Source organism: Pogona vitticeps, chromosome 2 (assembly GCF_051106095.1).
Source record: "Pogona vitticeps strain Pit_001003342236 chromosome 2, PviZW2.1, whole genome shotgun sequence".
NCBI lineage: Eukaryota > Metazoa > Chordata > Lepidosauria > Squamata > Agamidae > Pogona > Pogona vitticeps.
In genome coordinates, this window is record NC_135784.1 from 178,406,829 (window position 1) to 178,434,044 (window position 27,216).

The following is a 27,216-nucleotide window of genomic DNA, read 5'->3' on the forward strand; positions in this document are numbered from 1 at the left end:
GAGAAACTAGTGAGTCCACCATGGCACAGTGCTGTTGCCTGATTCTTTGGTGCTTTTAAATATATACTATATGGATGCTTTTAATTAAAAACATAACTTAAATACAGTAGTTTAGTAAAGAGTTGTCCCATCACTAATAGTTGGTTGTTCCTAAATTTTAAACACAGAGAGATTATAAAGAATTTTCCTTCCTTTAAAGCAAAAAGTTATTGTTGAATACGTAACCACCCCCTGCAATAAGGAAATTCAGGCCACAGATCAACTCATTCAGAACATGGTGCTTTGGTGCATCCTTTTCATATCTTCAGTTCCACCATAAATAAAGACAACACTACAGCATGATCCCACTAGCTACTCTATTCCTCATGTGGAGTGATGGCAAATGGTGTAATGAAATACAGACTTTGATAAATCTGCAAACAGCAGATTTGCAGCATTATTATTATTATTATTTATTTACTATCACAGTCCAGCTGATCTGCATGTGAAAAACAGACCTCTAGTTGTTTCATGCACGTAGTCCTTGGTAACCAGGGATTTCTTCTTTCTCTTGTGGATCAAAGAGTTGCATGTACCTCTTGTATTTATTTGGGCTGTTAAAGTACAAGAATAGTAGTAGCTCAATATGTCCATGTTTTGAATGGACTGACATGTTGTCTGAATTTCCTTACTTTTGGGAATAGAGCTTCATCTACAACTTCTTGCTTTAAACCAAAGTTGTCTTTTCAAAACCTTTCTCCGCATTCTTTCGGGAATCCTGATTTTATATGGTGGCCCTGCATTATGTTTGTATCACAAGTAGAGGAAGTCATGTATAACAGGGTGACTAAGCTAAAGACCACCCCCAAATGAATGAATAGCAGAGTCTTAATAGCATTGTCGCATTTGACCAGTAAACTCCCTCTTGAACATTAGTCTCTTTGAGACACAAGAGAAATTCCCAAGGGGAGGGGGGGGTTAAGAGTTCTGTGGTCCCTTAAAGATTAAGACGTTTTACTGGTAATATTCTTTCATGGGCCATAACTCCTTTTTTCTTCAGATGCATTTGAAGAAGTGGGCTATCCTTTTTGAAAGGTTATGTCCAATAAAACTTGTTAGTGTTTTACCATAGACAAGACACATGAGTTTTTTTTTTAATTGCTTTCTTCCACCAGCTTTTGCTGTGGTTCCAAATTGCACTAACCCTCGGAGGCTCTGCGTGCATTCTTAGAGCGACCTTCTCCCATCTTGCCTTCTCAGCCGGCAGCTCCGGACCCCTCGAACTACTTTTAAGATACGCAAGACACGTAGTTTTGGTTTGTTTTTGTTAACTATCGCCTCTCGCCGACTCTCGCGGTCATTCTGAGATACACTGCCCCTACACTTGGAGGCTCTACTTGCTCTTCGCCCAACCTTCCTTCCTAGCCGGCAGCTCCGGAGGGGCCCTGGCGTCTCTGGCTGGTTGGTTTCCAGCCGCTCCGGAGAGACCACGTCTGCCTGTTATTTCCTTACAAGGCTGGGCGGTGAGAGGCTTTAAACTAGGGAGACAGAAGAGGGTGGAGTAAAGCGGCACGCCGGGCGGGAAGAGGAGACGGGAGGTGGGTCGGACTGGCTGGCTTGGGAGGAAGTGGGGAGGGGGCTGCCGGCCTTGAGCATGATGGGCTAACTCGGGAGGGCGCCCCAGATTGTGGAGGACCAGCAGCATCAGCAGCAGGTAGGTAAGAAGGAAGGAAGGGAGAGGAGGAGGAATGGCTGGGGCGAAGCGGGGCGCGGCAGAAATTGGGGGGGGGGAATCTTCCAGTCTCTTGCCTGCTTGTGCCCACGCACACGCAACCCACACAGGCGGGCGCGCGCGTAGACACGCACAACCCACTCGCCTCCTCCCTCCCTCCCCCCCACCTCTCCCCCCCGCAACCCCGAGACTGGCATGCACCACCAGCCTGCGAACCGCGCAGGTTGCGGACGCCCAAGGAATGTAAACGAACCCGGATTGCAGTGGTGGCGGTGGCGGAGGGACGGAGGGCGGTCTGAAAACTTGGAGCGAGGTAAGGGCACCGGGCTGGGAAGGGAGAAGGGGCGCCCCGAGTTTGTGTGTGCGTGCGGGAAAATGAGAGAGAGAGAGAGAGAGAGAGAGAGAGATTTGTTTTGAAAGGGGACCTGTGGGGCAGGATGGAGCCTTGGGGTTCCCTGATGCTGTGTTTGTGCTGCCCGCCCGAGGAGCCTCCTCGTTTGCCCGGAATAACGAAACAGCGGTGCAGCAGAAGTGATGCTGATCTCTGTGCTAGGAAGACGAAATACGAGCGCACTTGGGGGGGGGGTGAGGCAGAGAAATCATCTTTAGAGGAAGAGGGTGAAGACGGTCTATGCGTGAGCCTGCAATCCTGAGCACACGCTTTACTTGGGAATGAGGATCAGGGAGTTCAGCCGGACTCCTTGCCTTCCCAGTGACATGCCTAGGACTGCGCGGTTAATCAAGGGGGAATAGTAATGATGAGCCTTGTGGCTCCAGGAAGACGGTGAAGTTTTATTTTGGCATAGGCTCTCACGGGCTGCAGCCAACTTCTTCACTTTCCGTAGACTTGTGCCACATGGAAGTTTGCCTGTCAAATAGGCAAATAAGAGGCATCTGATTTACTGTGGACGGATCCGAGTGCGTCTCTATGGATCAGTTTTGGATCTGCCGTGGGTGCTGGAGGGCTCAGCACCGTTCTTCGCTGGGCATCCAAACAGGTGGGATCTGTCCTTGGCTGAAGAGGATGTGGGTGTGTGAAATCCGTAACATTTATCTATTTTTGTGGTTGTCAAATTCATGCTCGAAGCTGGTACAGGCTAGGTTTCTTTCCTGCTATGTTTTTTATCTGCCTGGTTTTTTTTTCAGTCTCTTCACTTGTTGGAGCTGTCATCTGTCCGTCTATCCTTTCCCATATTCGTTTTAGTCCTACTCCATAATTACTCCGAATCATTTCTATCCCTCTGTCAGCATGTCCAGCCATTTTCTTGAATCCATCCATCCCCACATGTCCCTTTTCCCTGTTTTTCTGATGGCATACTCACCTACCTGCCTTCTCTATAAAAATGCACCCATCCTTCAGCTAATGCCTCTTCATCTTAAACCTGCTTCCCTCTCTTCCCCAACTCTCTCTCTGTTCCCACCCATCCCTCCTTCCTTCTGTCTGTCTGTTCATCTGTCTCCAAATCTTCTCCCCACGCACCTCTTTGCATGCATTCATCCTTCCCCATTCATGTCTATTTATATCACATTCCTACCTCCATATCTGTCTACAGGCAGCATCAGTCCTTATTGCCACAAAATAAGGTTGTGCGTGCATGCACCCCTGCTCCCACATTTTGCTTGCATGCAAATACTATGTACACCACAGTTTAAAGTGATATCTACAATACACACAGTTTATGGGGCTGGGGGAGGAGGTGACACATATCCTGTGGTTTTACATGCATGCACGTTTTCAAAATGACATGAGTTGACACACAAACATGTGGTCATGTTCCTGCGGTATGTAATAAAGCATCTGCGTCCATCAGCTAATGCTGCTGCATTACACTTTTCACATAGAGCCCCTCTCCTCCTCAACATTTTCTCAACATAGTATCAATACTGTAGTGTACAGACACCAGACAAACACATTCTATCCATTCTAACATGATATACACCTGGCACCACAGTGGTAAATGTGGAAGTGCAGATGCTTGTTATGACAGTCCTCATAGTCAGTCCACACTTTCCTGAGTAGGATCTAATAACATCAGGAGCAGAATCATGCCTCCTCAAAAAAAATGAAGAGCAGATCTTTTGTAAGATTAATGACTATTATTTGCCCATTCAGGATGAAACCATCTTCAAATACTTTATAGTAGGGGCAGCTTGCAGCAAAATGCTGTTCCTGCAACCATCTCTTTCTCTCTCAGCTAGTGTGAAGCTTGCAGCTAAACTCAGAGGAAACAGAGAAGTTGCAGGGGTGGGGGCTATGTATCCAACAAGTAATTGTGTGTATATGTTGTTAGGCTGCAGCTTTCGTTCCCTTAGCCAGCATAGTCAAGGAGGTTGTGAGGAGATGGGGTGGAGGAGAACTGAAGTCCAGCCACATCTGAAAGGCTACATGTCGGTTTCCCATCTCTGGATTATGACAGCCACAACACTAGTATTAATATGGTGAGCTGGGTAGAGCACAAGCAGAGGCAGCCCAAGAAATGTTGCTGCCCGAGACACAACAAGGAGTCAACCCAAATTATTCTGGCACCTGAGGTGGAAAGTTCCACAATTCCCTCACCCCTTACTTTATAAAAATATATAACAATTACTCATTAAATAACTTCTTAAAAAATCCTTTCATTGCCTCAAGAATCTGCTGCCTGAGGTGACTGTCTCCCTTTGCCTACTACTGTAATAACACATTAGACTGAGAACGATTAATCTCATCAGATGGCTCTGAGCGAGTGAAGTTAATTCCTCACAGGACGGTTGAGAGGGAGATCAAACTGAGACTGATGAATAACTCTTTGCACATAGGACATCTTGGGTTAGCCGCCAATTTTCCTAGAGGGCCGCTAAGTGGCAGGTCTCATCCTGGCTCTTGTGGTGTCTTGCCAAGAATTATAAATAACAATAATAATTTTAATTTTTTTCCTTATTTTTCTATTGTGAAGGGGCCTTTTTCCTCATGTCTCCACTTCTCTTTTGATTCAGATCAGGAAGTCAGGGGGTGAAGCTGTTCAAAGTGCTGGATTTAGCGGTGGCGAGGAGGCGCTTATTGGTGTTTCCATCACAAGCCTGGCATGAGACACGTTGCTACTTGATATGGCATAACAAGTATGCCTCCCCCCCCAGCGCATAATACTTAGAGCAAGCCAAGGGGGAAAAAGAATGGAAATGTGTCTTTTGGAGTTTCCTCCTCAGCCATCTGAAAGCTTTTTGGCCATCTCTAAACCTGTATCTGTTTCGCTTTGCGGCTCAAAATGTGTGCTGAGTGCCTGACAGATGGCAACTGTATGTTTTTCACAGGTCTTTTCTACTGTAAGCTTGGCTACCTTGTTTATTTCTGCAGCCCTATATCCCAACCTACCTGCAAGCCTTGGTATAGGTCACATGCCCTTTAATGTCAGGGCTGACTGAAATTAAGCAGGGTGAGGTGGTTGCCTCAGGCGCCAGATGATGCCGGCTAGGCTAGGGGACAAAGCTGTGTATGCCACACCACTTCTGCTCCAGCTGTGGTTGAAGGCACTGTTCTATTGCCCGTGTTCAAGTATCTGTCAAACCTCCCGTCCCATCAGCTTCTGTAGGTTGACTGGGAAAGGAGCACCCTCTTGTCCTTCACCTCAGGCAACGGAATATCTTGGGATGGCCCAAGCATCCTGGGATCCTACTGTGCTAATAGGGTTATTTTATAAAGAAAAAAATAAGCATGAAAAAGAGAGACAACATGTTTATTTATACATGATTTTTAACCTTTGGGGGCAAATGTTTAGAGAACATCCTGTACAAGTTCAGACAGTGGATTTGGGGGCTGAAAATATGATTTCCCCAGATAATAGCCTACACTTATTGTCTTAAGAAAACTGCTAATCCTAACTAGAGTAAACCTATTGAATCAAGGGGAACTTGGTTAACAATTTTGTAAATCCCTTTGATTCAGTGGGTTCATCATTATTGGGACTAACAATTGGATCTGCCACCAGTAAGTGGCCAGGCTCCGTAACGAATTTGGCACCATTTAATGCAAAGTTTCTGTCAACTCAGGCATTGTACAGTATTATATTCACTCACATTCTCACATTGCGTACATAGTGCACAAAAAAATTCACATGGGTTGTGTAGCGTGGAAGTGAGGAATATTACTTTTCTTTATCGTTTGAAATCATTTTGTTTCCGCAAGAAGTTTAGCATATGTTGGCCAGTCACATACTTTTTTTTGCCCATTTGGCAATTCAGGCTTTTGCCCAGCTCCTATCCATTTTGATGGGGATTGCTCAGGATAAAGTCCCTCTAACCTGGGCAGCTAGATTTGATTCTGACCCATCTTCTCATACTCTGGGAATTAATAAAAGGAGACCTTATAATTATTTACTTTTTGGTAACCATCACTTATGCATGTAGAGCAAATCAGTTTTGACATGAGTGCATAATCTCTCTCTCTTTCGTCCTTCCCACCAGTGCTGTTCTTTTATCACTGATTATCTTTTCCTCTAGCTTATAGGTAATATGTACCGTTGTGAGTATATGTGACATTAATGCCTCATTTTTGTGCATATCCCTTTGTGGGAACTGAACCACTACGTTTACATGATTCAACCTATCCCTACCCTCAGAAGTACTTTTTTGCTCTGGATTTTCATCTGGGTTGTCCGTTGACTACAAAATACAAACCAGCCCATCAACTAACAAATAAGAAAGTCATTCTGACCTGCCACAGATGCCTCTAACAGCAGTTGTATCTGCAGAAATCCACAATCAAAGCTGTACATAGTAGAGAGGTTAGCATCACCTCTGATTGATGTCTGCAAGAGTTAATGACACAAGGACAGGGCCCAGTTTTGTGTGTGTGTGTGTGTGTGTTTGTGTGTGTGGGGCTGGCAACAGTGGCTGGCTGCGGCATACCAGTAGGTGTGCTGGAGGGGTCCTGCCTTTTTGTTTGATGACCATATGGTCACATTAACAAAACAAGCAACGTCTTAAAGAGACAAGAGGTAATTGCAAAGCGTGGAATACTCTGGCTGTCCCTTTACAACCCAATGTTTTTAAAGCAGTGCCCTATTGTTTGTTTATTTATTTTATTTATATCCCGCCTAACTGGCCTTGCAACCACTCCTGTTGCCCAATGCTTAATGCCTTAAAGGAGAGGGGCAGCTGTATAGTTTTATTATATATGTACTGGACAACGTACAGTCTTCCAGATATTGATGAACTACAACTCCCGTCAGTCCTAGCTAGTGGTAAGGAATGTTATGAGTTGTTGTACCACAACATCTGGAGAACAGCACTTTTGGCCACACCCGTAAAGATTAGGGATGTGGGATTTGAAGTGGGTTTTTAAAATAGAAAACGTTCTTTGATTTTTTTTCTCCATGATAATTATAGTGATGATGTTACCCTAGGTTGATGGTATAGTCACCAGATTTTGTTATTTATCTATTCAAAGAGGTCTGGGGAATCTAATGTGTATTCCAATAATGGCATACTCCTCTGCAGTGGGGGGGGGGCTAAAATTTAAATAGGCATGTGCAGGATTGCAATCTCACAGTGAGCAGAGCTCTGGGCTCTGAAGATGATGGTTGAAATGGAAGGTGAGATACAAGGCCAGTTCCTAGCTTGTCCAAAATAGCCTGCAGGCAAATGCCATTGCTGCATCTTCTGTTCTGCCCCACACCAATCTTCCCTCTCTTGGTTAGAAACTGGAAATCCAGCTGTCATCCCTGCAGCAGCTGGTTTTGGCCCACGGTCTTCTTTTGGAACCACCTAGACTTCCCATTCGATGTCACTCAGCATGCCCCGCGTGTAAGGCCTGTAGAAGTTGGAATCCAAAACAAATAGAGGGCTGAACATTTCCCATCATAGTGTAGTTGCTCATGTCTGATGTAGAGCCGTTGGTTGGAATCAGCTGAGGTGTCTGCCTAAGATTTGCCCAATTTCCTGTGGCTAACGAATGAGGTGTCGGGGTGCAACTCACGCATGGGCCTGGTCATGTGCCCAGTTACACAGCTGAAATGTGAGCTGACACCTTGTATTTAGCCACGGTAGAGTATGCAAGTCTTACACGAACATCAGTAGGATTCCTGCCATTGAGTTGTCCAGGTAAATGGAAGACGGGAGTGCAGAATTGCATGTCATCCCGAAAGATGTTGTTCTGCTGTGGTGTTGTGAATAAGCAAGGTATACCTTCTGACATGAAGGCTCTAGTATTGGATATAATGGGGTAGCCTATTGTTCATGGTGAACTAAGTCCACAGACTCAGACAGGTATTTTGTCATTTACATGTTCCAGAGTTGGGATATGATGTTGATAATAACTTCATGGGTTCAATTAATCTCTTGTTGCTTAACTTTCTATGCATTGCTTTCTTTTCTCAGAAGTGATTTCATCTTTGGGTTCTCTCTGTCATGTACAAATTTATTTTCAAGTCTAGCCAGCTTGGCTATAATTGTGATGCTGAAGACACATTCTCTCTCTCTCTCTCTCTCTCTCTCTCTCTCTCTCTCTCTGTGTGTGTGTGTGTGTGTGTGTGTGTGTGTGTGTGTGTGTGTGTGTGTGTGTGAGAGAGAGAGAGAGAGAGAGAGAGAGAGAGAGAGAGAGAGTGGGAGGATGCTCTTAATATTTTCCATTCTAGATACCAAAATGTCTTAGTTCAGTCCTGTGTGCGGTCACACCTTGGATGGCTATTGGGTATCCAAGGACAGAGAGAGGAGCAGCCAAGATGTTTTCAGCCCAAGGAGTCGTGGGAATCAGCTGACCCCTGTTTCAATTATTATTTTCCGCCAGTGTGCATGTATTACATTTTTCTTCTCTCCCACCCAACATCTCTTTCCGCAGCTCTTTCTGCACGGCCTGCTCACAGCTGTCCACGATGCCACTTGGGAAAGGCTGGAAGAAAAAGGTTGAGGATATTACCAGCGTCTATGATGTCAAAGAGAAGCTGGGCGCGTGAGTGAAGGGAGGCTGGGCAAGAGGCCTGGGGTGGGGGAGACAGATTATTTGTTGCATCTGGCTCATACCAGCAGTGGCCTTCTGTTTTCATCTGGAGTTAGATCATATGGAGCAATACTTGCTGTAAAGCCCTGTTTAATTTCTGTGCTCTGGGCTATCCTACCTCTGCTGATGTTCTTCTTCCACAAAGATTGAACTGCTCTTATCTATCTATCTATCTATCTATCTATCTATCTATCTATCTATCTATCTATCTATCTATCTATCTATCTATCTATCTATCTATCTATCTATCTATCTATCTATCTATCTATCTATCTATCTATCCATCCATCCATCCATCCATCCATCCATCCATCCATCCATCCATCCATCCATCCATCCATCCATCCATCCATCCATCCATCCATCCATCCATCCATCCATCCATCCATCCATCCATCCATCCATCCATCCATGGGGCTTACGGCACTAATAAAGACCACCAAAGGGTCTCTGAAATGCCACAGGGCTCCTTGTGTTTGTTTTCCGCTGCAAGAATACCACAAATTGACAGGAATTCCACCGTGAGGACAAACTGTAAACCCCTTCCCAGCTTGCCCGCTCCCCTTCCCAGCATAACCTCCGGACAAGGCAGCAGGGTAATGTTAAATATGGCATGCATTTTAAGCACATTAATATATGCAAAAATACATTTTCTCTCAAGGCAGAAGGGCAGGGCAGGGCGACATGTGGAGCAAACTGGAGAGCTGCTCCCTGCTCCCCTAACCACGGAGCGAGGCTGCCCCATCTCAGCCTGGACTGTCTGGACCTGCCTTTGGCCCCTGCCTCTCTCCTGGGGCCCCAGCAGCCCTTGGACAGGCTCCCCAGCAGCAAGGCACCTCTTCTGCAGAGACAGACAGACAGAGAAGTAGAGAGAGACACCCCAGGATTTATGCAGCTTGACTTGCTTCATTTGCATGCTGCCATCCTATTGGCTGAGGGAGCCTTTCAGACATGTCTGACGTGCAGGGGACAATAATAGACCTGGGAGCCCAGGGAATTGCAGGAAGGATGAGTTAACCCCTTCCTAACTGAATCTCTCTCCTCCCCCCATTCTGCTAATGTGGATAAGAAGGTGGATGGAAGAGAACTGGAGGAGGGACACCATTTCAGGAAGGGCCTGTGGGTCTGGACTGTGTTCTTTGGCATCCTGGAGGGTGTTTCAAGTTTGCAACCTCTCCCCCCCCTCAATAATTTGCCTAAGCAGAACAAATTGTAGCTGCAGGTTCAGTGTGTGCTTGGCAGTTGTTTTCTCTGGAACACCATGTGCCCATGCTTTGCAGATGTGAATAAGCCATCTGGCATTAAATTACTACAGGCACTGCTTTCTATTACACATCACCTGGTGGCTCTTTAAATGTTGTTTTGTTGGCAGCTGAATCATCGCCGGCAGAGGGATCTGACATCATTCAGATGTGAGACACTACAGCCCCCATTGAACCCAACATATCCAGAGGGTGCGCTGTCGGGGAGCATAGTCATATGGCCTTGCATGACTCAGGTCTAACATCAGGGTGCAGGCAGAACAAGGGTCGGATTTAGGGAATCTCCTGCCTTCTGTGAATGCTTGCAGCACGTCTCCAAAAGTTCTCCCATTTTTTCCCATTGTGGTAACAGCTGGATCATCCCGCATGCCGTTTATGAAAAGCAACCCAAACCATGCAAAAACATATTTGATTCTGCATATTAGTAAGATTCTGTCAGTATTTTTCATTTTCTAACAGACAGTGGCCATAGATTGGTTTCTTTGTCCCAGCAGACTTTGGTGAATGCTGAGATTTCATTTGCACTAATGACAAACAACTCAGCTAGTCTGTCAAGCGCTTCCAGAATTATTATAAGCAAGGGGCTTATTCTTAGCAATATCCTTTTCTTTCCTTTTCTTCCCGTCCCACATTTTTTAACATCCAGCTTGTGCAGGAGTTCTGTCATGCTCCAAAGTTATCCTGTGGCTTTTTGGCTACAATCCTATTCCCGCTTTTCCTGGGACTAACCCGGCTGAATTCATTTAGGACTGACTCCTAAGTAAATGTGCATAGGACTGTGCTGTACGCAGCTAGTTCAGCGCTTTAGGATAATTTTTCTAAAGGACCCAAAGGACTGTCTGTCTCTTCAGTGAAAGTCTAATAAATGTTGTGTGGCTACTGATTTGTGTATTTATCCTCTCCATCTGGTTCTGCCTTCCACTGACAGAGGGGCCTTTTCAGAGGTAGTCCTGGCCCAAGAGCGTGGATCTCAGCGCCTGGTAGCCCTCAAATGTATTCCCAAGAAGGCCCTACGGGGCAAGGAAGCAGCTGTGGAGAATGAAATTGCTGTGCTCAAAAAGTAAGTCCGCCTTTGCTTCTCTTGCTGTTAGGTGTTCTTTCCTTCCAAAAGCTAAAATGAGTGAATGAGGGCTCTCCCAGAGTTGGTTTTAAATATCAGGGGTTCAGCTCTGTTTTAATGGTAATTATAATGATCACTACTAGGAAGCTTTTGCCTGAGTGAACCATCTCCACCGATCAGTCTTCAGATGGTCAAAGTGGACACTCCTGGTTTGAATACAGAGGAGTGGTTCTCAGCCTAAGAAAAACAATGCAAATGCAGAAGCAGGGAATAGCTTTGCTGAACCACTGAAAAATGAAGTGCATCACTAGCTTTCAGTGATGATCCATCTTCCTCGGGCTTTGTTCCAAAGTTTCATGGCATAGTTGTTAATGCCGGGCAAAAATTTCTTACAGGTGAATTGAGCAATATGTAAACAGCTGGTGGGTGGGTGGAAATTCTTCCTGGAACAGTATCTTGGAATTCAACTCACATCTCTTCAAACAAAGACCCATCAAGCAATTTACATCATCCTCTCCCCCACACACAATATCTTCTTTTGAAACTCCATGTTTCTATTTGTGGAGGGCGAGGAGGCAAAGAAGTTGCTCTTTCTCAGTCTCCATGTTTTCTGCTAGTGTAATAGGCCATTTCCTACTGATTCACCTGTGTCTATAATAGTGGAACACAAGTTCCTTGATAATTTAATTAGTCTGGCTTAATATGGAATGATAAGGCATTTTGCAGGGACAGCATGTCATGCAAGGATCTTTTGCACCAGCGCACCCAACTGCAGAGCTAGGATGAGCAAGCATATCCCCACTCTCCCAATTCCCCATTTTCTTTCAGAGCAGAGAATGCGGCTTCCATGTAGCCTTGAAGTCCTTCTGCCTTTCCCACAGGGCAGGTCTTGATACCAGGACAAATGTAAATAGATTTCCTGGCACTGAAAAAGGAGTGTATGGCATCTCCTTTAGAGGGGACAGGAGTGGATTTATTACAGTGGTGCCTCGCATTACGATGTTAATTCGTTCCATCGAAATCGCTGTAGAACGAAAACATTGTAAAGCGAAATTAAAAAGCCCATAGAAACACATTAAACCCCGACTAATGTGTTCCTATGGGCTTGAAACTCACTGTCCAGCGAAGATCCTCCATAGCGCAGCATTTTCGCTACCCGTGCAGCGAAGAATCCATCCCAGAAAACAGCGGATGGCCATTTTTTTTACCCGGCGTCCATTTTGATACCGCTGATCAGCTGTAGGAAAATCGTCGTTTTGCGAGAATTGGTTCCCGAAGCAGGGAACCGATCATTGCAAAGCGAAATTCCCTCATAGGAAACATCGTTTTGCGATCGCTTTTGTCGTAATGCGATTTCGTCGTAAAACGGAGCGCTCGTCTTGCGAGGCACCACCAACTCCCAGAGCTGATGTCAGGACAGAGCTTGGAAATATTACTTGCAAAGAAACTTGCTACTCATCTGGCCTGCTTTAGACAAGGTAAGTAATGAGTACAGTAAAGCAGTAATATAATGTTTTTTTTTAACCCCGTGGATACCCATTGTGTTGTATTGGAGAGAGTGGCAAACTAGGACTTCGGAGGCCTGCGTTTGATTTGCCACTTATCCATGGAGACTTATTCGGGTGTGTGGAGCTGGTAAAACCATTCCTCAAGATATCTCTCTTACCTTGGAAGCCCTCTTTGGGTTGCTATATATCACTTCTGACTTGACAGCACACAACATGTTTTTTTTAATTAAAAAAACCCAGAAAGGGGTGACTGCAAATTCCTCAAAAGTAATATTTTGGAAATAACAAATAAACAAACAAATAGATACTGGAACAACACAAACTGTTTAAAATGTTAGCAATATAGCACTACCAGCCTTCCTTCCGAAAAAAAGAGAGAAAAGAAATACTACACTGCTTCCGGCTTTCCTCTGAGTTAGGCTGAGAGCAGGGGTTGACCCAAAGTTAACTAGAGAGCTTCATGCTGAGTGGGGTGTTTGAACTGATGTCTCCCTGTTCCTATTTTTCATACATCACATGGGATGCACTGGTTTTAAATCTGGCATAGGTGTCCTCAATTTTTCTCATTTTCTGAGTACGTTCCTTTCTCAGAGCCAGGGTAGAATCCAGAACTGTTGATTGCCACCCTATCCTTCCTTTCTTCATGTCTGTTAATCTCACTGGTGTTGCAGGATTCAACACGAGAACATTGTAGCTCTGGAGGACATTTACGAGAGCCCCAGCCACTTGTACCTGACGATGCAACTGTGAGTAAGAGCTCCTGGCACTCTGAATTCCACTCTGCCTTTTAGTTTGGAGTGGATATTGCTCCTGGTACCCCCCTGCAACTCTTTCCCGGGGAGGCAGACACAGTATACATATACAACAGTTGGGTTTTAACAATAGCACATCTACTGTATGTATGCTTTGCAAAGTAATACGAACAAGCATATAAGGACAGGTCCCCTGCATGCAGTAAGCCTACAATCTATACAAGTGTGGGCAAAGTGCAATATGAATGCCATTTTTCTGGCATCACCCCTGGTGGTGTGTTTTTGTGCGTGCAAGTTTTGCTGCTTTTAATGGCTTCTGGATCCTGACAGTAGGGGAGGCAACAGAAAGATGAGAGAAATGTGAGATGCAAGGGATGAGATAGGAAAGACACCTACAGGTACCTAGACCTTCCTTGGTCAGGGGCTATAAGGAGTTAAAGTCAAAAGCTTGCAATATTTGGAGAGGTGTCTGAAGAGAGGGAGGCCACATCAATGGTTCTCGATTTCAGCATTAAACCAGCTATTGTTCTTGGGGAAGGCTGGGCATCTCATCACAAGAAGGAAGATCATTCGGGGGACAAGCAGTGCTATGGAAGGATTAGATCAACTGAGAGAATCTTTGACTTTCCAGATGTTTTAGTCTGTAGGGAAGATAGGGCCTCAATTGTTTCAAGAAGGAAGATAAGACCTTGATTTTTAACCCTCCAACAAAGACAGTACAGTAAGAGGGAAGTGCCTGATTCCAGCCAGAAGCAACGGTATCACCAAAGGACCCAACAAAAGTATCAAAATAACCCCTCATTCTGGGTGTTAGGATCTCCAGATGGTCTTTCCAGTCTGAGAACCAGGGTCACTTGGGAACATTGCATTAGACCTGGTTCAGAAGGGGGTCTTCAGGTTGCAACCATTGGCTATGTCTGTGCCTTGCAGTGTGACAGGAGGAGAGCTGTTTGACCGCATCATTGAGCGAGGTTACTACACAGAAAAGGATGCCAGCCAGCTAATCCGGCAGGTGTTGGAAGCCGTGAACTACCTGCACGATCTGGGCATTGTGCATCGGGATCTTAAGGTGAGAGTGCAAAAGGCACTGGGATGCTCTGGGGTGCTGCCTCTACTGCCTATTGCAGTAGGTCGGCAGAAGTCTTGGAGGAGAATTTTGCTTGGAGATTCTTGTTTTTAGGATGCTGATAAGAAAGCAGATCTTGTGATGTTTTCAGGTTATGGTTGCCAGGCTGAATTTAGGATGATCAAGGAAATAGGGCAGACTACTGTCATCCTCAACACAAGCCGCAAATGCTTTGAAAAGATTATGCCAATCCGCATTGCATATATAAGACCCACAGGCTGGATTACATCTCTTTGTCACCTGTTAACATGACCAAGATAGGAAATGAAGGATGGGGCCTTAGAAATGAGAGAGCTATTTTAAGCACACTTGATTTTTCAGCAACTGAGTATTTCTGATCTATGTTTGCTGAGATCATCTGAATTTTACATTGGGAAGTGGTGGTAGAATTTTCTAGTTTCTTTTTGCAAACTTTTATTGCAAATTAAAAAAGAAACCTAAAGAAAATGTATTTAATGTGCTCACCACCACCACCGGGACCAATAGAGATTTTATTTCCTTCCTTTTATGGAGCCCCATTCTCCTTCCAGAAATATACTGACTCTTGCGAAGGTAGACAACCATTGCCCTTTGTTAGCAGAAAATGGATAATTTTTCCCCATATATCTCTAAACATGTCCTTATTTGACATTCCTTTTCTTGACTTAATATTGCATATCAATTTATTATCAATGGCAGAATTTTCAGGGGGAAAAATAGGAGGAGGGAGGGTCAATTTGGGCACATAATAAGCCTTTACAAGCGATTGGAAATATTACTGTTTTTGGAGTCTGCCTTGCAGAATGTCCTACTTAATATGGCCACTGAATGTTGTAGTTCAGAAACAACATCTTGAAACTTGATTTTTTCCTATTCCCACTGATTTCTTCTTTCCCCTTGCAGGAAATGGCATTTGCAAGGGGAAAATTGGTGAGAAGGGGAGAGGTTGAATGCCCTTTCTGGGGAATTCTATTCAGCAAATGCTCCTGCATTTGTGTTCTGAGAGAAATCCAGGGTTTGGCACCTATTGTAGTGTGTTGTTTTGGTTGTCATAGATCCTGCTGTATGCTGTAGGATATAAATAAATAGCAGAACCTTGAGAGGGGCGGTGGATGAGGAAAAGCCTGCTCTTTTCAAGATGTTGGGATCACTGCAAAAAAAGCGCGGGGAGGGCAGGAGATGGGGCAGCGGCCTCATGGGGTGGAATGTGTGGCAGGCAGTTGCAGATCGCGGACGAGATTTTGGTGAACAGAACTAGGTGGGCCCTGCACCCCTGCCCCTCTTGGATGGGGTAAAGGACATTATTCATTTGCCAGTAAGAAAATGGGATTCAACGGCTAGTCCATATAGCTTTTGCATGTGGAATGGAGAGGTTTATGGCCTCAAACAGCAAGATGCCCAGGCTTGCCTTCAATTTTGCCCTGCTGCCCAAGCCTTAATCCTAGTGGGGGGCTCCATCAGTCTAAATCCAGGGAAAATGTTCATGCATGCATAGGAAGAAAGACTGTTTATAATTTCACAGGAGCCTGTTCTTCGCCTCATGAGCCTGCACAAAGAACAGATGTTTCTTCATCCACCACACAACCAAATGCAACCTATTATCCAGAAACTGTAGGCCACTGGGTGTTTGACAACACCGTATCTGTTGCATTTCCAGACAAGCAGCACTGTGACGAGCATGATAGATTCCCCAGGTCTTACTGACCAGATTTACTGGGTTAGAATCATGGAGCTGGGAGGGGTCTATAAGCCCATCGGATCCAACTCTCTGCTCAGTGCAGGAATCAAAATCACAGCAGACCTGACAGACGGTTGTCCAATTTTCTTTCGAATGCCTCCTCCATTGGAGCGCTCACCACTTCCCAAGGTAATTGGTTCCATTGCTCTACCAGTTAAAAAGATTTTCCTGATACAGTATTCAGCCTAAAAGCTTTGGAAAGTAATTTTATAAACAACCTTCCGTGGAATCTGGGAGTGGTAATCAAAAAGTTAACTTTTCCAAGCTCTGCTACTGTTTTTTGTTCAGATAATGGAAACTGAAGAAGGATTGGCATTTGCCCCACGTTCGTACAATAGAACATTGGTACAGAGAAGAGTGGCCGGCGGGTTCAAATCTCCACTAGCCTTTGATGCTCACTGGCTGAACACTTGTTGTGGTTTTATCCCTACCTACTCTACAGAGACTGTTATGGGAACAAAAAGGAATAACCTTCTACCTGACCCTGTCCCAAGGTCTCCCCAAAGTGGGAGACATGTAAATATGTGATGGGTAAATTCCATTCTGTTTTGCTCCCCGTGCAGCCTGAGAATCTCCTCTACGCCACTCCATTTGAGGACGCCAAAATTATGATTACAGACTTTGGACTGTCCAAGATTGAGGCCGATGGGATCATGTCCACCGCTTGTGGAACCCCTGGCTATGTGGGTAAGTGCAGCCCTTGGGAAAGTTGGTAGCTGGGTAGGGTGGGTAGCAGGTATAATCATGGGTGGGAAAATCTGTTTCAGAGTTTTGAATTTTGGTTGAATTCCTCTAGCTGTGCAGCAAAAGTGCAGGGATTCACAGAACAACTTCAAGTTCCCCAGACAAGCCCAACCCTCTTTTTTCTCTTTAATAATTGGCACCTTCAGTCTCAATAACTCATGGTGAGACATTAGTGGTCGAAAGGGTGAAAACCATTTTTCTTTACTTACAGTTCTAAACAGATCAAACAGCAAAAACTGATAAACATGACTGCTTCGGTCAACAGGTCTCAACAGACTCGCTGACTTTCAGCAGACAAAACGGGGGGGGGGGGGGAAGCTCGAAAAAAAGAGAAGCAGGGAAGGAATGGATTGGTTAGTGCTAGACAGATTGACAGTCACCTCAGCCTAGAAAAGTCCCTCCCAGCGACACCTTCTCTAGGCAGTGAGGCTGAAAAAAGCTCCAACAAAAACTACCTGTTTTAGCTTCCATAAAGGCAATTAAGGCAACAATTCCAAGACCCTTCTTGCTCATAGTATTACCGAGCCAAATATCCCCTGTTTTGTAACTGTTTTTGTCCCCCCCCCCTTGGTGTAGAACTTTGCACATACCCCAGTTATAATTAATTCTATTGTTTTCTGCTTAAGTACTTAAGCCTGTCAAAATCCTGTAGAATTTTGTTTCTGTTTTCCAGGATACAGTATTAGCTATTCTGTCAAATTTTGTGGCCTCTCCAAATCTGACAAACATTCCCTGCACTCCCTCACCCCAGTGATTAATTTTTTTAAAAATTTGAGGATCATCGGGCCCAGGGCTGGGCCTTGTGGTACCCCACTTGCTACCTCCTCCCAGTTTGAGAAAGAACTATTGATAAGCATTATCTGAGCATGATTCTGTAGCCAATCCTGTGCCCAGCCCAGTCTTCTTGACACAGTAGTTGAGCTTTTGTAGAAAATTAATTTGGTGGCATTCCTATGTCTCTCTAGAATCATGGCATACACAGAGCCCTTTTTGCAATCCACCAGATTTTCCCTATGGAATATTTTCGCTAGAGGGGAACTGGCCAAGTCAAGATCTGCACAATAACAGAGCTGGGAGAAATGTACTGAGTGGAACTCCACACAACGTGCCCCTCCTCAGCTAGGCCTGTGCTCAGGGCTATTACTATTTCCTAGGAGCAAGCAGTGAAGAGGTACAGGTAGACACAGAGTACTGCCAGGGAGTATCTCGGTACCAGGCTGTGTTCTCAAATGCTGTGAATGGAGGCTAGGATGATGCTGAATTTAATCTGAAGCGGGAGGCTGGGGCTTAGATCTGGGTGTAAGCCAGACCTGGAAGGACATCCTTTCTTTTATCTGTAACTGGGTAGTGACAGAGCAGTGGTTGCTTATTAAGAGAATGGCATTCTGAATATACTCAGAAGTATTTTGTTTGCATAAAAGACACACGCGGGAGGGAGAGTCCTAAATGAGACAAGCATGGTTAAATAAAAACTTGGAAGATCCCGTTCCCATTAAGCCTCTAAACGTTCTGAGTGACCCTGGGCTTTCAGCCTGATCTACCTCACAGTGTTGTTGTGGGAATAAAAAAGGGCAGGAGAAAAGACATTCCTTGAACTTGTTGGAAGAATGGCAGGATATGAAAAGATAAATAAACCAGTAGAAGAGGTGAAGGAATAGAAGACAAGCAGAGTCTTATAGAAGATATGGGGATGGTGGCATCCCATGGGTTGGGTGTACTGAGAGTTTTGCAAGGTGACTTTTTTGGTCTACACTGTAGTCCCAAAAAAGAATAACTTTGCCAAGCTCTTGGTGTGCGCTCTGCTGCTGGAGGTGAAACTGGAAGGGGATGGGACAGTGAAGTACCCAACTTCTTCTCATTCTTGGCCTTTGTGTTCTCTGCAGCCCCTGAAATCCTGGAGCAGAAGCCCTACGGAAAAGCCGTGGACTCCTGGGCCCTTGGCGTCATCTCCTATATCTTGTGTGTATCCCTCAATTTCCGTCAGCAACCTCTTACTTGTTAGCACTTGGAACGACCTCTAGAGGGCACTGTGTATACCTTTGCTTTTGTGGGGGATGAGGGCTTATTTGATACCTTTGCTCTCTCTGTACTGCAGGCTTTGTGGTTATCCGCCCTTTTACGACGAGAACGACTCTGAGCTATTCAACCAGATCCTGAAAGCAGAATATGAGTTTGATTCCCCATACTGGGATGATATCTCTGAGTCTGGTGAGTGCCGGCTTGAGTGGGGACTGAGAATGGAATGGGAAAGATGACTTAGCCTTCACCATCATCTCTGCTGGCCAGGATTTCTGGGAGTTGAAGTCCAAGAACATCTGGAGGCGCAAGGTTGAGGACCACTGACTTAGCCCATTTCAGCCTTCAAGGCTGCCCAGTGGTCGTTTCACTCAGACTGTTCTCAGGATGTTTCCCCGGGTATAAAGCAGGACCTCACGCGCTCTTGCTCAAAGGAGGAGTGCTGTGTCTCAGCCCTCCACTTTCTCTGCCCATGGCTGAGCCTCTCAAATATTTGTTTTTTTATTTTATAGCCCACCTCTCTCCCACTGCAAAACCCAAGGCTACTTGCAATATGCATTAAAGCAGATACAGCTAAAAAAAACCACACCATATTCTAGGCCTTAGGCACTCCGGGAGTGGTAGATGCAGAATATGTTTAGGCCTAGATTTGGGAATCACTTATAATTATCAGAGGATGCAATCATAACTTCAGAATTTGCCCAATTTGCTGTAAAGGCTGCCAGTTGCCAATCTGAGAACTAGAGATATTCCCTGGATGCAAATAACTACTTTTTCTTCGTCCTGCATGCTCTAGATTAGAGCAGCAGTTCCCAGCCTTGGGTAATCCAGGTGTTCTTGGATGGCAACTCCCAGAACCATCGGGCAGCACAGCTGATGGTGAAGGCTTCTGGGAATTGCAGTCCAAGAACGCCTGGGTTACCCGAGGTTGGGAATTACTGTATTAGAGCTTTCATCGCTACTGAAACTCACGCTGGCCTTTAAATTCATCATTAAATCTCAGCATTGTGTGTCGGTTTTTATACACAGAGATCATGGTGCAGGTGCCGCTGCTGAGGCTGTCTGTTCTGGCATCACAAGGGTCTGGCAGCTACATCTACGACTTTGGCCCTGAAATGACAGGGAATGGGGTGCTGCAGCTCAGCAGCCAAAAGTGCCCAAACTTCTGTCCCACCGGCCATGCTGGCTGAGGCTTCGAGAAAACTGAGGTCCAAAACATTTGGAGGGCCAAATTTTCTGAGTCAGCTAAGGAGCAAAGGGATTCAGGTTGGGTCTGGGTGGAGCACTGTTTGAGTACTGAAGATCAAGGGGGTAGAGCCAGATACAATATTTTTAGAATGGCTTTAGATCCTCTGCATACTTTGCCCCTGTGCTTAATGTAAGTTTTCTTTTACAACCACACATTGGTTCACATTAGTTTTGCAAGTCTGAAGCAGCGGTCAGCTGGCCATGGGGCCTGTCCCACCCACCCCCCCGCTGCCAATTCTCCCCCATCATCAGAATGGTAAAAAAACCCTCTTCCATAATAATGAAGGCAACACATGCATGGATAAACAAACAAACAATAGCCGAGCCAGTTTTGGATTAGGTGGCAGGCAAATTTTAATTTGATTTGCTATGCTGAGTGCATCTCACAGCTGAGGGACCTATGTGGAGCTTCCTTTTTACCTCTTACACCTGTCTTTCCGCACAGTTTCCAGCACACTCACCTGAATAACAAGCAAAACATTATGCTGCTGAATTCTCCTGAATCTGTCAGTCAGGTTCAGAGCTGGTTATGAATCTCTTTTCTCTCAGTTCATCCCCGAGTATTACTCTCACTCGATGCTTACTGAAATTTCAGTCAGATCAGGAACTGCTGGTCAGAAAGGTAGCTAGCCAAACTGGGGGATCTTGGCATACATTCCTAAACAGCACTGGACATGAGGGTCTGATGCAGTAGAACGAAGCACAGTAAACTCTTGCTTGTTATTGGGTAAGGATGTCGCAACGTGTAGGGAGGGACAGGTGTTGTATAAAAGAGGGAGCCCAGCACAGGTCCCTCAACTGTGAGATGTGCTCAGCATAACAGACCCAATACATATAGCTTCAGGAGGTGAACGGATGCCAAGAAAGACAGGGGGCCTTTCTCTCAAATGCATAATGCCTTTTGTTTTCACGTAGCCAAGGATTTTATCCGACACCTACTTGAACGTGACCCTGAGAAACGATTCACTTGTGAACAAGCTCTACAGCACCCTTGGTAAGTCTTATCGGAAGGTAGGATGGCCTTTGTTTTGTTTTTGCCGGGAAGGGAAAACTAAAGAAACATTCTTTCGGTAGGATTTCTATTCGGAAGAATCAAAGCCAACAGTGCATGGTAAGGAAGAGTTCAGTGGATTTAGAAAAAAAAACATTTACTCCTCTAAGAAAAGATACAGAAATATGCTGCACTGGGTGGGGGAAGTCACATTTTATTGTAGGTCATGATTCAAACTGTCTAGATTTTGAATATCGAGTTTCCACATCATCTGCTCTGTTGCTTTAGATTTAGGCCCCACAGTTATATCCAAGGAGAACAAGAGAAGCCCAGTAGCTTTATTTGTAATCCATGTGTGTATAAAACGTGAAAACAGTTTGGAGAAAGAGCAGAGGAAAGTAGTGGGAAGTATCCTCACGTCCTTCCCTGCTTGTTATCTTTCCTCCACTTGCTATTTCTCCTTTCTGTGTGCACCTTCTTCCCTTGGCTTTTCTCCCAACTCTGCTCAGGAGGCAGTTTGAAGTAGAGAAACAGGGGGAGGCCGAGGGGTCAGCATCCTTCCCTTTGCAGTCTTTCCATTCAGAGTTTCCTGTCTCAACACCCTTGTCCTTTTCCTTTCAAGAAATGTGTTGGGGCTCCATTAGAGTTGTTTGCCCATAATGTGTCGTTAGCTCCTAAAACCAGAGTAGGGCTCATGTTGCCGTCGGCTGTCGCAAGGCCATTTTTGCACACCGCCAGCGTCCCCCAAAATGGTGCCGTCAAGGGTGGGCTGTGATAGGGCAGGGGACGACCTCTGCTTAAAGCAGGATGCAGTTTGCTTCTAGAGATTTTGCTGCTGAAATTTGACAGCAAACAGGGGAGCCCATGCTTGCTTTGCTATCCATGTCTTATACTGATTAGCTGCCAAATTTCCATGGCAGACTGTTACAAGCAATGTAAAGGAAGTAATATCCGTGCTGTTAAATGCTCCCCTTCCCCTCCCTGCAACCTTGCAACCGAATTTCAGCCGCAGAACAAATCTTAGCAAATTTTGACCATAGAAAGTTGTCCTCTAGGCTTATTGAAGTTGTCAGCCCTGTCTTCAAAGGACAGGAGATGCCAGAGGCCAGAACTACACTTTCAGAAAGGACCGATGTGGCTTCGCATTGATTTTGGTTGTCTCACATGACATAAGCTCTGGTGCATTTTTCAAAAGGCCCATTGGTGCCATTTTTAAACTGCACCAGGGCTTCTGCCCCAGCTGGCTTGTGCTGGGAAGCCTCCCAGCTTCTAAAGATGCCAGGGTTGGAGCTGGCCAGAGGCAAGATCCATGTGCTGCTCAGCCAGTGCCATGGAGGCTTCCCAGCCACCTTGGTGCTGGTGGGCTGGCACTGCTGTTTTGGCCAGGGAGGCGGGCACCTCCAGTGGGTCCTTTTTTCCCCTATGTGACTTCCCCAATCCTGGCATCGTCAGTAGGAAGCCACCCAACTACTGGCCAGCTTGTGGGCAGGGGACTGTTCCATGTCCTGCTTCAATGTGAAACAGGTGGTTTCATACCTCTTTTTAGACAACCTGCCGAAGAAAATGTAGTGTAGGTTATCTGAAACATGTTGTTCCAAAATTGTTTTGTTTTCTACTTACATGGATATTGCTGAATCCATGTTGCTTCATAGGGGCACCATTTGCAAATCTCCAGTTGGTTTCTGGAATCTATCCTGGCAAGACTGAGATCGGTGGTGAGGTAGCAAAGCAAAACTCAAACTAAAGAATGGCTTTTGCCAAAGACCAGTCTTACATATCCGCTCTACCTTTGCTGGTACAGTGGTGCCTCGCAAGACGAATGCCTCATGGGATGAAAAAGCCGCAAGACGATTGTTTTTTGTGATTGCTATGGTGCCTCGCAAGACAGTTTCTACTATGGCCATGCCTTGCAAGATGGTTTCCCCCCCCCCCCCCCGAGACCGATGCCTCGCAAGATGAATAAATTTCATTCATCTTGCGAGGTTCCCATAGGGAATCTCACAAGATGATTTTTTCACAAGACAGCGCTTCTCGCGGAACGAATTACATTTGTCTTGCGAGGCACCACTGTATCAGCACTTTCTCTGCACTTTCGTGTGCATCGTATCAGCCACTGGTAGAATGCAGGTGCACTGCAAATTTCACAGGCCAGTATGAAGTGGTCAGAAAGCAAATTGTACAGCTGTTGTACCAGGTCAGTTGAACCACCCTTTGATACCAAAAAGGGGAAATTTTTAATAGAATATCTCTTTGCCCCCCCCCTGCATATATTTCAGGATTTCTGGTGATACTGCTCTGGACAAAGATATTCATGGCTCTGTGTGTGAACAGATCCAGAAGAACTTTGCTCGCAGCCAATGGAAGGTGAGGGTTTCACTTTTAATCCAAAACAAGCAAGGTTCAGTACCTTTTTTAAACAGTGCTTGATTTGAAGCCCTACTTGGAAAAGTTAGTTTTCTGGGTTTTTGGGGTGAGGGTGGGGGAAGAGATACTACAACTTCCAAGATTCCCCCAGCCCAGAAAACCCCATACTTTTCTAAGCTCTTGCTTTGAATGGGCATGTGGTGGAAACTGAAATCTTGCTATACGCAGCTAGCTTGCCATGAGGATACAGTATTTATCCGGGGCTTATCCTCATGTGTAAGCCGCCTAGAGTGGTCACAAGTGACTAGATAGGCGGGGTATAAATGAAATAAATAAATAAATGTGTGGAAAAGTTTCACCTGCAGACAAAACTGCTCTTAACGACTCAAGAGCAATCCAGGCAGTTCTCTGTTGACTGTGTTCTGGTTGTCCCTGTTCCTTCCAGAGAGCAATCAATGCCACGTCCTTCTTGCGCCATATCACCAAGCTGGGACCTGGTGCGGAGGGGGAGGAAATTGGAGAGGCCACGTCTGGAGGACAGAATGGGAAATGGTGACCAGAGAGGTGGGTGTGTGAGAGAGAACTGCTTTGCCAGCAAGGAGCTCCTTGGATGTAAGAGGGTGCCGTGGCTTTGTTCCTTTAACAGCAGCTGGTTGTGTAGAAATGAAGCAGTAGGAGCTTCCCTCTGCATGGAGATAAAGGGGGGAAATTGCCTGCTTAATTTCTGCTTGTCAAGGCACTGCTGAAGTACAGAATCAGAAACTGTGCAGCAGGGCAAGTAAACCATGAACAAATGACAGAGTGGTATTCTTGTCTTGCTTCCATCCTCTATGCTCCATCTCCCTGCCGCCGGCAGACTGAGGACAGTCCTTGGACTGGCTAGCCAATTTGTCTTGACCCTGAGCTAGGAAAATGTTAAATCTGAATTGCATTTCATCCTATGCATTGTTCTTACACAGCGAGCATTGCTTTCCACATACACAGTTTATACTGGAGGGCGTGCGTACATGGGCTTCTGGGTTCCTGTAAGACCGGGGACACCAGTGCACGATCCATCCTCTTCCAGTTTAGAGAGTGAGGGATCCTCTGGCTTCTTGTGTGACGGCTGCTGATCCGTGGGGACAGTGGTGCAGTGGACCCACATTCCTGTGCCCTACTGCTGAGGGTGGCTGTCTTGGTCTGTGACTGATGGGTGTCTGGCTTAGTTTATCTGTCAGGTTATTCTAGCCCATGGCTTTCTCAAAGGCACAGTGTCTTCCTTCTGCATTTAAAAAAGGTTTCTGCTGCATTGTGTTCAAGGCTAGAAGGACAAAACCAGGCAGTGGGGATGATGGTATCAGCAGTGTGTCATACTTCAGGAAAAACTCCCTTACACCAAGGCTGGGGAACATACCAGATGTTGTTGGACTGCAGATCCCATGATTCCTCAGAACTGGCTATGTGGGCTAGGGCTGATGGGGACTGCAGTTCAACAATAATAATGGAGGGTGATGCATATGCTTGTGCATGATTGTATACACTACTGTTGGCTTTGCTGAATTTGAACAGAGGGAGCCAATCCACCTTACAGACTGTTCTCCATCTGTAGGCGTCCATGGCTTCCAAAAGGGGAAATGCTAGAGACCCAGGAAATTTGGAGGAGTCTACCCTGTGCTGATAGGAAGCTTATAGGCTGGCTATGGGAATTCTCTGGGGCTGGGATGGTGCTTCTTTCCTCAATAACTTCCTGTCTTTAACACACACACCCCTTTTTTTTCCATCTGCAGGTGTCCGAAGAGCCTGGGCCGCTGCCCTTTGCATGAGCTACCCTCCTGCATGCGGCTTCACAGCCACGACGCTGCGCCAAGCACCTTCGCCCAAGGGGTGAGGGGGTGTCCTTTCATTTCCTGCTCCCCCTGTCTGGGGATAACTTTGCCCTGAGGGGCCCAGGAGTTCAATCGAGTGAACCGCTGTCCAGACTGCTCATAGCAGGGGCCCAAGTCACCCTGCCTGGGACCAAAATCCTATCCTATCCCCACCCCCCACCCCCACCCCAGACTTGGCCGGTGGGTCCATCGCCATCCTTCTGTGTGCTCACCTCACTTCCATCTGTGTCCGCCACAGAGGACAGCCGTGTGCTGGAGAATTGGGAGCAGGGGCAAGGGGGTGGTGGTGATGGGGGGGGTAAATACACCCCCCGCTTATGAAATAGATATCAGAGGCTTCTCCTTTCCTTGAGAGGTACAAAATGGCAGCTGCAGTCTGGAAATGGCCTGTGGAATTGAAGGAGACCAGAATAGAGGGAACAGCTGTGTGGGAACAATGGAAGAGGAGAAGGTTAAGCAGTCATTTGCATTGCTAGGAGTAGGCCCGACAGAGTCCAAACCTGAGTTTAAAAAGATCAGGGTCAAGGTCCAGTCGGCTAGGCATTTTTTTTGGGGGGGGGCGCCTTCTGATTTGGTCTTCAGAAGAGAAATGGCTTTGTTGCCAAGCTCCATCCACGTGAAGGCAGAGGCAGCATTTCACGAATGAAGAATGAATGCTGATTGTGTTTCTACTGCCCTCCAAACGAACATATGTTTTTCTGCCCTGCAGTGCACTTTAGAGATGAGAAAGATTTCTGCAGGGTGTTTTTTTAAAAGTACAGTCCAGTTTGAACCAGGAAGATGTCACCCATGATAAGTACATATTGGTTAGTGCTGATGAAGTCTCACCTCCATCCTCCATGCCCTGAAACAGTTTGGCAGTTTTGCAAACATGTTTTTATACGTGTATGAGGTTTCTGTATTTCTGTTTCTTCGGATAAGAAGAAAAACAGGGCATCTAACCACAGATGTGTATGCAGTGCTGACAAAACAGGCAATTTTAATTAAAAAAAAAACAACAACGTCAAACCAGCCTGTTTCATGAACATGACTATGGACTGACAGATGACATAAGAAGTGATTAGCCAGTTCCAGGACTTGTCTTGCCAGTAGGTATGTGATGTAAGTTGGGAAGCTGCGTCCTCATAGGATACCACATCTGTCTTTACCTCTGGTTGGTTCAGGACCTTTGTTTTCTGTTAAATAGCTCTGGTGAGTTAGGCAAGGTTTTATCGCCATTCCAGAGAGGAAGCAGAGCTTGGGACAGTGAGTGATTTTTGTTTAACTACAGTTTCCAGGATCTCCATGGCAGTAAAGCCATACTGACTGGGGGATTCTGGCAGTTATTGTCCCAAAGGTTGGCTTTTCCGAGCCCTGGGAAGGAGAAAGCCAAATGGGTCATGTGAGAGGGAGACTTGGGCGTCCGGATGGGTGAGGGCCTAACCATTAGATATTCCGCTTAAGTTAGTGTCAGAACCATCCCTGTAGTGTGCTCGTCTCCCTTTAGGAATAGAAGGAGGATCGGCCTCTAAAAGGACAGCTCCACCAGCCGGCCAGGAGGGAGTTGGCCTCTCTGAGTGGAGTCCAGAGGTGCCCTACAAAAAGGGGTGGGGGCTGGCTTCCTAGGCCCCTTGCCCACCTCTCTGAAAAAGATAGTGGTGAAGAAGGGTGAGGTCAGGCAGATCAGTGACCTCCCTCTAGACCCCTCATCCCACCCTCCGCCACCTGTCCTTCTCCCCCCCTTCCTGCCCTTGTCAGACTGAACATTTGCTTTGCTGTGTTGCTCTGAGCTGGAGATTTTCTTGTGGTTCTTGTGGGAACTGATGGGGGTTGTTTCCTTCATTGATTCCCTTCTTCCTCCCTGCCCCCATCTGTGTCAATAAACGAGTGGAAACAGTTAAAA

The 27,216-nt window shown here is 45.9% G+C and overlaps 1 protein-coding gene across 4 annotated transcripts; it reads left to right on the forward strand.

Moving 5' to 3' along the window:
• The first annotated feature begins 1,175 nt into the window (after window positions 1-1,175).
• PNCK (pregnancy up-regulated nonubiquitous CaM kinase) lies at window positions 1,176-27,216 on the forward strand. Of its 4 annotated transcripts, none has more exons than XM_072991426.2 (12): window positions 1,176-1,502; window positions 8,523-8,633; window positions 10,872-11,003; window positions 13,183-13,257; window positions 14,194-14,332; window positions 16,670-16,793; window positions 18,734-18,809; window positions 18,946-19,058; window positions 21,030-21,108; window positions 23,382-23,469; window positions 23,915-24,033; window positions 25,236-27,216. In XM_072991426.2, exons 2-11 carry the CDS (start codon window positions 8,557-8,559, stop codon window positions 24,023-24,025), a joined length of 1,014 nt encoding a protein of 337 aa, XP_072847527.1. In that variant the 5' UTR covers window positions 1,176-1,502; window positions 8,523-8,556; the 3' UTR covers window positions 24,026-24,033; window positions 25,236-27,216. The 4 variants fall into 4 exon arrangements, with proteins under 4 accessions (XP_072847527.1, XP_020648699.1, XP_020648700.1 ...); XM_020793040.3 differs by lacking the exon at window positions 1,176-1,502 and adding an exon at window positions 1,528-1,693; XM_020793041.3 differs by lacking the exon at window positions 1,176-1,502 and adding an exon at window positions 1,582-1,692 and having other exon boundaries at window positions 8,519-8,633.

Excerpts from the sequence above, each read along its gene's own strand:
- PNCK (XM_072991426.2), top strand. The coding sequence starts at position 8,557 with ATGCCACTTGGGAAAGGCTGGAAGAAAAAGGTTGAGGATATTACCAGC. Across the intron at positions 19,059-21,029 it reads GGATGATATCTCTGAGTCTG|CCAAGGATTTTATCCGACAC; the intron begins GTGAGTGCCGGC and ends GTTTTCACGTAG. Across the intron at positions 21,109-23,381 it reads CAAGCTCTACAGCACCCTTG|GATTTCTGGTGATACTGCTC; the intron begins GTAAGTCTTATC and ends CATATATTTCAG.